The 10,364-nt window shown below is 58.3% G+C and overlaps 1 protein-coding gene across 1 annotated transcript in view; it reads left to right on the plus strand.

The window, feature by feature from the left end:
- The window catches only part of LOC122546945 (splicing factor 3B subunit 2-like), a gene marked incomplete at its 3' end in the record, with an annotated part of 11,721 nt that extends 1,396 nt beyond the window's left edge, over positions 1-10,325 (plus strand). The window contains exons 2-9 of the mRNA XM_043685557.1: positions 985-1,090; positions 1,329-1,414; positions 4,835-5,023; positions 5,136-5,285; positions 5,989-6,069; positions 7,227-7,454; positions 8,488-8,637; positions 10,194-10,325. Coding sequence (XP_043541492.1) covers positions 985-1,090; positions 1,329-1,414; positions 4,835-5,023; positions 5,136-5,285; positions 5,989-6,069; positions 7,227-7,454; positions 8,488-8,637; positions 10,194-10,325 — 1,122 coding nt within the window. The remainder of the gene's footprint in view (positions 1-984; positions 1,091-1,328; positions 1,415-4,834; positions 5,024-5,135; positions 5,286-5,988; positions 6,070-7,226; positions 7,455-8,487; positions 8,638-10,193) is intronic.
- Positions 10,326-10,364: the final 39 nt, after the last annotated feature.

A 10,364-nucleotide genomic window follows, 5' to 3' on the forward strand; every position in this document is an offset into this window, starting at 1 on the left:
TAAGGTCCTATGGAGTGTTGCTGAACAAAGAGACCTTGGAGTGCAGGTTCATAGCTCCTTGAAAGTGGAGTTGCAGTTAGGTAGGATAGTGAAGAAGGCGTTTGGTATGCTTTCCTTTATTGGTCAGAGTATTGAGTACAGGAGTTGGGAGGTCATGTTGCGGTTGTACAGGACATTGGTTAGGCCACTGTTGGAATATTGTGTGCAATTCTGGTCACCTTCCTATCGAAAAGATGTTGTGAAACTTGAAAGGGTTCAGAAAAGATTTACAAGGATGTTGCCAGGGTTGGAGGATCTGAGCTATAGGGAAAGGCTGAACAGGCTGGGGCTGTTTTCCCTGGAGTGTCGGGGGCTGAGGGGTTTCCTTATAGAGGTTTACAAAATTATGAGGGGCATGGATAGGATAAATAGACAAAGTCTTTTCGCTGGGGTCAGGGAGTCCAGGACTAGAGGGCATAGGTTTAGGGTGAGAGGGGAAAAATTAAAGAGATCTAAGGGGCAACGTTTTCACACAGAGGATGGTGGTAGCTGCCAGAGGAAGTGGTGGAGGCTGGTACAATTGCAACATTTAAGAGGCATCTGGATGGGTATATGAATAGGAAGGGTTTGGAGGGATATGGGCCGGGTGCTGGCAGGTGGGACTAGGTTGGGTTGGGATATCTGGTCGGCATGGACAGGGTTGGGCCGAAGGGTCTGTTTCCGTGCTGTACATCTCTATGACTGTATAACCAGCAATACCCACATCCCATGTGTGAACACAAAGAGTGAGCTTTAAACTGCTTCACTTTGTGAGAGGTGTATCCCTCAGCCACGTGCTGCATGTTGAGTGCTCCTTGTTTGTCCTGTCACCATTGAATGTGTGTTGTAGCTGAGGCGGATGGATTGTGTACCCCTGAGGAGCTCACACATCAGTAGCTGGTGCAGCAGGGATCGTAGCACCAGGTTTCTCTCAAGCTTGGTAATGACTAGTTCCTCCTTATACAGAACGATGACGGAGGGCCTGGTCCCAGGATTCCCCAGGTCCTGGAGAAGATCCTACAGCTGAAGGAGCAACGCCAGGTGGAGCTCACAGCATCAGCGGAGGCTTCAGGTGTGTCCATCAGGCCTCTGTGTACAGGGAGCTTTACTGTCTGTCTAATCCCATGCTGGCCCTGCCCTGGGAAGATTTGTTGGGGACAGTGTAGAGGAGGTTTCACTTTCAGCTTAAAAGCGTAAAGGGAGCTGCTATTCTGGGCAAAGAGGAGATGTAGTTTGGCCAGTGACCCATTGAGACAGGGGGCAGGAGAGTACAGCTGCTGACTGAGCGAGTGCTGCTGGTGTTTCCACAGACGATCCCGATGCAGCGGTGGGAGCCACTCTGACCCCAGCTGATACCGAAGAGGAAGAGGTTGCATCTTCACAGTCAAAGAAAGAGGTATGTGATGGTGTGCTGTTCCCTCCCTCCCCTGCTCTGTGAATGTACAAGCGGGCCCATGGGGCTCTTTACTGGGGAGTGACTCAGGGCCTGACACTAAGGGCGAACAGCACCGGCCACGGCATAGGACTGAGGGAGCGGGCACTGTCGGGGGGTCAGTACTGAGGGAGTGGGCACTGTCGGGAGGTCAGTACTGAGGGAGGGCTGCACTGTCAGAGGGTCAGTGCTGAGTGAGTGGGCACTGTTGGACAGATGGCGCTGAGGGAGCACCGCACTGTCGGAGGGTCAGTACTGAGGGAACAGGCACTGTCGGAGGGTCAGTACTGAGGGAATGCAGCACTGTTGGAGAGTCAGTACTGAGGGAACGGGCACTGTTGGAGGGTCAGTACTGAGGGAGTGCCGCACTGTCGGAGGGTCAGCGCTGAGGGAGTGCCGCACTGTCGGAGGGTCAGCGTGCTGAGGGAGCGCGGCACTGTCGGAGGGTCAGTGCTGAGGGAGTGCCGCACTGTTGGAGGGTCAGTGCTGAGGGAGCGGGCACTGTCAGAGGGTCAGTGCTGAGGGAGCGCGGCACTGTCGGAGGGTCAGTGCTGAGGGAGTGCCGCACTGTTGGAGGGTCAGTGCTGAGGGAGCGGGCACTGTCAGAGGGTCAGTGCTGAGGGAGCGCGGCACTGTCGGAGGGTCAGTGCTGAGGGAGTGCCGCACTGTTGGAGGGTCAGTGCTGAGGGAGCGGGCACTGTCAGAGGGTCAGTGCTGAGGGAGCGCGGCACTGTCGGAGGGTCAGTGCTGAGGGAGTGCCGCACTGTTGGAGGGTCAGTGCTGAGGGAGCGGGCACTGTCAGAGGGTCAGTGCTGAGGGAGCGCGGCACTGTCGGAGGGTCAGTGCTGAGGGAGTGCCGCACTGTTGGAGGGTCAGTGCTGAGGGAGCGGGCACTGTCAGAGGGTCAGTGCTGAGGGAGCGCGGCACTGTCGGAGGGTCAGTGCTGAGGGAGTGCCGCACTGTTGGAGGGTCAGTGCTGAGGGAGCGGGCACTGTCAGAGGGTCAGTGCTGAGGGAGCGCGGCACTGTCGGAGGGTCAGTGCTGAGGGAGTGCCGCACTGTTGGAGGGTCAGTGCTGAGGGAGCGGGCACTGTCAGAGGGTCAGTGCTGAGGGAGCGCGGCACTGTCGGAGGGTCAGTGCTGAGGGAGTGCCGCACTGTTGGAGGGTCAGTGCTGAGGGAGCGGGCACTGTCAGAGGGTCAGTGCTGAGGGAGCGCGGCACTGTCGGAGGGTCAGTGCTGAGGGAGTGCCGCACTGTTGGAGGGTCAGTGCTGAGGGAGCGGGCACTGTCAGAGGGTCAGTGCTGAGGGAGCGCGGCACTGTCGGAGGGTCAGTGCTGAGGGAGTGCCGCACTGTTGGAGGGTCAGTGCTGAGGGAGCGGGCACTGTCAGAGGGTCAGTGCTGAGGGAGCGCGGCACTGTCGGAGGGTCAGTGCTGAGGGAGTGCCGCACTGTTGGAGGGTCAGTGCTGAGGGAGCGGGCACTGTCAGAGGGTCAGTGCTGAGGGAGCGCGGCACTGTCGGAGGGTCAGTGCTGAGGGAGTGCCGCACTGTTGGAGGGTCAGTGCTGAGGGAGCGGGCACTGTCAGAGGGTCAGTGCTGAGGGAGCGCGGCACTGTCGGAGGGTCAGTGCTGAGGGAGTGCCGCACTGTTGGAGGGTCAGTGCTGAGGGAGCGGGCACTGTCAGAGGGTCAGTGCTGAGGGAGCGCGGCACTGTCGGAGGGTCAGTGCTGAGGGAGTGCCGCACTGTTGGAGGGTCAGTGCTGAGGGAGCGGGCACTGTCAGAGGGTCAGTGCTGAGGGAGCGCGGCACTGTCGGAGGGTCAGTGCTGAGGGAGTGCCGCACTGTTGGAGGGTCAGTGCTGAGGGAGCGGGCACTGTCAGAGGGTCAGTGCTGAGGGAGCGCGGCACTGTCGGAGGGTCAGTGCTGAGGGAGTGCCGCACTGTTGGAGGGTCAGTGCTGAGGGAGCGGGCACTGTCAGAGGGTCAGTGCTGAGGGAGCGCGGCACTGTCGGAGGGTCAGTGCTGAGGGAGTGCCGCACTGTTGGAGGGTCAGTGCTGAGGGAGCGGGCACTGTCAGAGGGTCAGTGCTGAGGGAGCGCGGCACTGTCGGAGGGTCAGTGCTGAGGGAGTGCCGCACTGTTGGAGGGTCAGTGCTGAGGGAGCGGGCACTGTCAGAGGGTCAGTGCTGAGGGAGCGCGGCACTGTCGGAGGGTCAGTGCTGAGGGAGTGCCGCACTGTTGGAGGGTCAGTGCTGAGGGAGCGGGCACTGTCAGAGGGTCAGTGCTGAGGGAGCGCGGCACTGTCGGAGGGTCAGTGCTGAGGGAGTGCCGCACTGTTGGAGGGTCAGTGCTGAGGGAGCGGGCACTGTCAGAGGGTCAGTGCTGAGGGAGCGCGGCACTGTCGGAGGGTCAGTGCTGAGGGAGTGCCGCACTGTTGGAGGGTCAGTGCTGAGGGAGCGGGCACTGTCAGAGGGTCAGTGCTGAGGGAGCGCGGCACTGTCGGAGGGTCAGTGCTGAGGGAGTGCCGCACTGTTGGAGGGTCAGTGCTGAGGGAGCGGGCACTGTCAGAGGGTCAGTGCTGAGGGAGCGCGGCACTGTCGGAGGGTCAGTGCTGAGGGAGTGCCGCACTGTTGGAGGGTCAGTGCTGAGGGAGCGGGCACTGTCAGAGGGTCAGTGCTGAGGGAGCGCGGCACTGTCGGAGGGTCAGTGCTGAGGGAGTGCCGCACTGTTGGAGGGTCAGTGCTGAGGGAGCGGGCACTGTCAGAGGGTCAGTGCTGAGGGAGCGCGGCACTGTCGGAGGGTCAGTGCTGAGGGAGTGCCGCACTGTTGGAGGGTCAGTGCTGAGGGAGCGGGCACTGTCAGAGGGTCAGTGCTGAGGGAGCGCGGCACTGTCGGAGGGTCAGTGCTGAGGGAGTGCCGCACTGTTGGAGGGTCAGTGCTGAGGGAGCGGGCACTGTCAGAGGGTCAGTGCTGAGGGAGCGCGGCACTGTCGGAGGGTCAGTGCTGAGGGAGTGCCGCACTGTTGGAGGGTCAGTGCTGAGGGAGCGGGCACTGTCAGAGGGTCAGTGCTGAGGGAGCGCGGCACTGTCGGAGGGTCAGTGCTGAGGGAGTGCCGCACTGTTGGAGGGTCAGTGCTGAGGGAGCGGGCACTGTCAGAGGGTCAGTGCTGAGGGAGCGCGGCACTGTCGGAGGGTCAGTGCTGAGGGAGTGCCGCACTGTTGGAGGGTCAGTGCTGAGGGAGCGGGCACTGTCGGAGGGTCAGTGCTGAGGGAGTGCTGTGCTGTCAGACGGTCAGCACTGGGGCATGTTGAAAGCTTGCCAAGGGTTCATTCGGAGTTGATTGTATTTTGTTTTGTGCGAATGTCAATGATCTTCAATTTCTCCAGAAAAACCGTAAACGTCGCAACCGAAAGAAGAAGAAGAAATGCCAGCGTAGTGAGGTGAGTGGAGTTGTGAAGCCGGCAGCAGCAGTGACTGACACAGAATCGGAGGTGGAGGTGGAGTATGTGACAGCAGAGCCGGAAATCTTTGACACCAATTTCATCTACTTCAAGAGGATCTTCGAAACGTTCAGGGTGAGCAGCTGGAACTGTTGTGGTGGTCAGCGGCTAGGCTGGTAGGCATGTGTCCATGGAGGGCAGTGAATGCTAACGGGGCCTGATGGCTGGCTGTGGTTTGTTTTTGTAGCTGACCGACGATGTGAAGAAAGACAAGGACAAAGAGCCGGACAAAGCAGACAAGCTGGAATCGGCAGTGCTGCTGAAGAAGAAGGGATTGGAGGCAGAGCTGAAAGGCAGCAGTGATGAAGATGAGGATGTAGACAGTGATGAGGACCTGGTAAGTTTAAGCCTGCTGACCCACACGATTCATGGGGTAAATTGTTCTTCAGTACCGGCCACAGTCCCACACCGTCAAGACTGACTGTCCAGAAAGCACGGACTGTCGGAGGGTCAGCGCTGAGGGAGCGGGCACTGTCGAAGGGTCAGTGCTGAGGGAGTGGACACTGTTGGAGGGTCAGCGCTGAGGGAGCGGGCACTGACGGAGGGTCAGTGCTGAGGGAGCTCCGCGCTGTTGGAGGGTCAGTGCTGAGGGAGTGCTGCACTGTCGGAGGGTCAGTGCTGAGGGAGTAGGCACTGTCGAAGGGTCAGTGCTGAGGGAGTGGACACTGTCGGAGGGTCAGCGCTGAGGGAGCGGGCACTCAAGGAGGGTCAGTGCTGAGGGAGCTCCGCGCTGTCGGAGGGTCAGTGCTGAGGGGGCCCCGCGCTGTCGGAGGGTTGGCGCTGAGGGAGTGGGCACTGACGGAGGGTCAGCGCTGAGGGAGCTCCGCGCTGTCGGAGGGTCGGCGCTGAGGGAGCTCCGCGCTGTCGGAGGGTCGGCGCTGAGGGAGCTCCGCGCTGTCGGAGGGTCGGCGCTGAGGGGGCCCCGCGCTGTCGGAGGGTCGGCGCTGAGGGGGCCCCGCGCTCTCGGAGGGTCGGTGCTGAGGGAGTGGGCACTGTCGGGAGTTTGTTATTGTTTGTAACTGTGTCCTTCTATCTGTTAGGAAAAACGGGATGATCTCCCAAAATTATCGAAGAAGAAGTTAAGGAGATTAAATCGTTTGAGTGTGGCTGAACTGAAACAGGTGAAGTGTTTACTGTCGAGTGAGTGAGGCCTCTGGGCTGAGGTGGGATAGGCTTCTTCACAGACCCTTGTACTGTTGGCAGCTGTCAGCCACCACCTGTTTTCTGGGTGTGCAGGGTCCAGCACTGATCGAGAGTTCACAGTGTCTGTGTAGTGAAATGCTGTAAGGCCTGAAGCAAATCACAAAGTGAATGGGCTGTTGCAGGGGTTCAGCACCTTGGGCTGGATGTCATGTTCCAGATTTTCATGTTCCGTGTTGGGCCTGTGCAGCTGTGGTTTGGTCAAGGGTGGGAGGCGGTGTTATGGCAGGGTAAACAGAGCAGAATGACCAGAGCAATACCCAGGCTGAAAGGGTTAAATCTGGCACCCGAGAGTGGGGTTGGGAATTAAATGATGATTAAATCGGGGTTGAGATGCTCCCTGGCAATATTTGCCCTGGGTTTGTGGTTGGTTGGAGTGGTGGCGGTGTGGTGTTCTTGGGGACAGGGGCTCACATCCCGCCCATTTGAGCTAGCTGTTTGGGTCTGATGTCAGAGAGCGCTCCGTCTCTGAGGAGACGGAAATGTGGAATTCCACCTCCCACCCCCTCCAAAAATCCCCAAAAACCTGTCGATGCAGAAGGTAGTTTCAGTTGGAAGGGTGATCAGGTATTGATTGGGTTAGGGTGGTCGATAGAGTTCAGGTATAGTTGAAATGAGGGGGTGGGTCTGAACTCCCTCCGGTTCTGACTAAAAATGTTCAAGGGGTGCTTCATCTGAACGGCCTCCTGCTGTTCCTGTGTGACAGGCTGGAGGAGGGGGGCTGAATGGCCTCCTGCTGTTCCTGTGAGACAGACTGTCGGAGGGGGGCTGAATGGCCTCCTGCTTTTCCTGTGTGACAGGCTGGAGGAGGGGGGTTGAATGGCCTCCTGCTTTTCCTGTGTGACAGGCTGGAGGAGGGGGGCTGAATGGCCTCCTGCTTTTCCTGTGGGACAGGCTGTAGGAGGGGGCTGAATGGCCTCCTGTTCCTTTTTGAAACACTGAGTGAGAGGCTGGAGGAGCCGGTGGCTTTTCCCTGCTGCTGGGTGGACATTGCGACAGGAATGGGCTAGACTGGGAGGGAACGGGGGGAGCGGTTGCCAGTTGTCCACTGGCTCACACTGACCCTTGACCCCCTCAGCTGGTAGCGCGCCCGGATGTGGTGGAGATGCACGATGTGACAGCCCATGACCCGAAGCTGTTGGTTCACCTGAAGGCCACCCGCAACTCTGTGCCTGTGCCACGCCACTGGTGCTTCAAGCGCAAGTACCTGCAAGGCAAGAGGGGCATCGAGAAACCCCCCTTTGAGCTGCCCGAGTTTATCCGCCGCACTGGGATCCAGGAGATGCGGGAGGCCCTGCAGGAGAAGGTAAGGCAGCGGGAGGGACGGCACTCCCAGCGAGCTCAAACCACACCAGGGGAGGCCAGGGTGGAGTCCCATGCAGTGGTCCCTGTTGTTGCCGGGCCCTGAGTCTTTTTTGGTGACGTGGGGGGTGATGATGGTGACAGTGACCAGGGCTGGCCTAAGAGTCTGCCAGTGACGGAGGGCGGGGGGCCAGTGACGGCAGGGACGGGCAGTGAGGGAGGGGGCAGGGACGGGCAGTGAGGGAGGGGGCAGGGACGGGCAGTGAGGGAGGGGGCAGGGACGGGCAGTGAGGGAGGGGGCAGTGACGGAGGCTGTCTCTCTCGAACCTCAGGGTTTGCTGAGCTCCGAGTCTGTGCCACGTCTGCCTGCCACCAGAGGTCTCTGCCCTCTGCTGATCTCTCCCTGCGCTGGTTCATCAAGACAAGCCCCGTAAAAACCGTGAGTCAGTGGGTTCTGTCACTCCCCAATCATCCCACCCACCCCTGACTCTCCAGGGAAACCTAGGCAACACTGGTATACAGCTAACAGTACCTTAGCTTCACAGCTCCCACTCCCTGTGGTTTCACTGGACATGAAATCCTAGAGGGTAGCCCAGTCCCCACCATATTCCCAGCTGTGATCAGCTTACAGATCACTCTGGGGATCGGAGATGCTGTGACCAAATGTACTTGAGCTGTGGACAGTGATGGGCGAGGCTAGGGTAGGGCAGGATTGTCTCCTGTACCTGGAGTCTGTCTTTCTGTGTCTTTGCTTTGGCTGTGTTATTACCAAAGCCGCCTTGTCCATCTGGCACTGCAGTGGGATATGAGCCTGGGGGTTCCCCACAGCCAGACAGAAACACCAAAGGCTAATGTGACACTGCATGGCTTGCTGTCATCCCCTCCACACACTCTGCACAGAGACAGGGGGTCAGCTCTGGCCTGTGCCTCTGAGTTGGGGGGGTGGGGGGTAAAGTCCAAGGCTGGTAACTGCGATGTAACCCCAGTAGTTTGGGAGCAATAGCCCCTTCTAAATGCTGCCTATCAATGATCCACAGGAGGAGCAGAAAACCATGAAGACCAAAATGCGGGAGAAAGTGCGTCCGAAAATGGGGAAAATAGACATTGACTACCAGAAACTTCACGATGCTTTCTTCAAGTGGCAGACCAAACCCAAGCTGACCATCCATGGTGACCTGTACTACGAGGTAACACTCTTTCCTAGGACAAGGGGCAGGGAGCACAGCACTTCAAGCTGCACTGTTCCTGTCTCCACTCGCTCTTTCACTCGGGAGTGGCCTTACTGCTTTCCTGGGTATGATGTGACCTCCAGGGATCTGGGTCTTTCCCCGGGCTGTACTGACTGACCTCCGAATGCATAGATGGGAGCAAGAATGAGTTTCCTGGGGAATAACTGAATAGTCAGTCACTGAGGGAGGGTCAGCGCTGAGGGGGTGACGCACTGTGGGAGGGTCAGCGCTGAGGGGGCGACGCGCTGTGGGAGGGTCAGCGCTGAGGGGGCGACGCGCTGTGGGAGGGTCAGCGCTGAGGGGGCGACACGCTGTGGGAGGGTCAGCGCTGAGGGGGCGACGCGCTGTGGGAGGGTCAGCGCTGAGGGGGGCGACGCGCTGTGGGAATGCAGTAAGGTTGACCTTATTGAGATGGTATGGAGCTCCCTTGGTGGCCCTTACTGATCCCACAGGGTGGGGTTGTGGAGGAATCCCATCTATACCCTTGCCCCATGTGCGCACTGTCAGCCATTTTTCCAGTCAATCTTTCACTCTGCAGCAGGTGATTTGGGTCCTTCTCAGTGGACTCTGTGGGGGAGTTTGCGGTGTACTTACACAACCAAGCGGCCCTGGTTTGACTGTGGGCCATCCTGCGGCGGTGGGAGGTGCTGGAGGAATGAGTGCGGTCAGTTTCTGGAGGTTGTCCCTCCTGTAGGAATTGATGAGTGTGATGTTGCATGTCATCGAGAGATTACAGCATTATCCCCTAATCACAGCAAGGCAGATAGAAGATGTGATGACTTGGAGATTCAGGTCTCTCTCTCTCTCTCTCATATCATGCTGCATGGTTCTAATTACTCCCTGCTAATTGCTTTATCACAGGGTTTCTGTTTCTGATAAAAAGCCACTTTCTGCTGAACTGGGCCCCACACTTGTCAGTCTTCCCTGTGTTCTATCTGTTTTGCGTTGTTGGCAATATTTAAATTGTGCACCGTTCGGGTGCAGCTAATAAGGAGAGCCTGCTTCCATCCCTTCCCCTCCCTGGCCCAGGGTCACACAGTGAAGCCAGGACGGAAAAGAAAACTCCCAAGGAAGTGAGTCCCGAGATGATGAGAATGTTTGTTTGATTTGAAGCTGGTGGGGGAGGGAGCAGACTCAGCAGGAACTTTGAGGAAAAGCCAGGAGGGAACATCAAGGAAATACCAGGAAAGGGGGAATGAAAACAGTGTTTTCACAATGTAGTGAAGGCAATGGGATCTTTGAAACACCTGGGACAGGCTCAGTGGGGGAGGGGGGCTGAGTGGCCTCCTGCTGGGATTGGGTTGAATCGGCAGTTGCTGGGAGGTGGGTGGGGGATGGGGAGGGGAGCAGGGGGAGCTGTGTGTTGAATGTGGCTCTGGGTCTGATTGACTCAGAGTGCCATTGCTGACTCCTGGTCATTCACTGGCTGAAAGGTAGTGTGTGTGAAAGCCTGGTACTGTCTCATGGTGAGTGAGTGAGTAACTGATGGATATCCTGTTTGCTCCATGTGACAGGGCAAAGAGTTTGAGACACGGCTGAAGGAGAAGAAACCTGGAGACTTATCCGATGAACTCAGACTGGCTCTGGGAATGCCTGTTGGAGCGGTAAGTAAAGGCTGTCATATCTTCCAGAGGAATGGGACCAGGGTTGCTCACAACATCCCAAATAACACCTGGGATTGTACC

The sequence above is a fragment of the Chiloscyllium plagiosum genome, unplaced genomic scaffold (assembly GCF_004010195.1).
Source record: "Chiloscyllium plagiosum isolate BGI_BamShark_2017 unplaced genomic scaffold, ASM401019v2 scaf_8928, whole genome shotgun sequence".
NCBI classification, from domain to species: Eukaryota; Metazoa; Chordata; class Chondrichthyes; order Orectolobiformes; family Hemiscylliidae; genus Chiloscyllium; species Chiloscyllium plagiosum.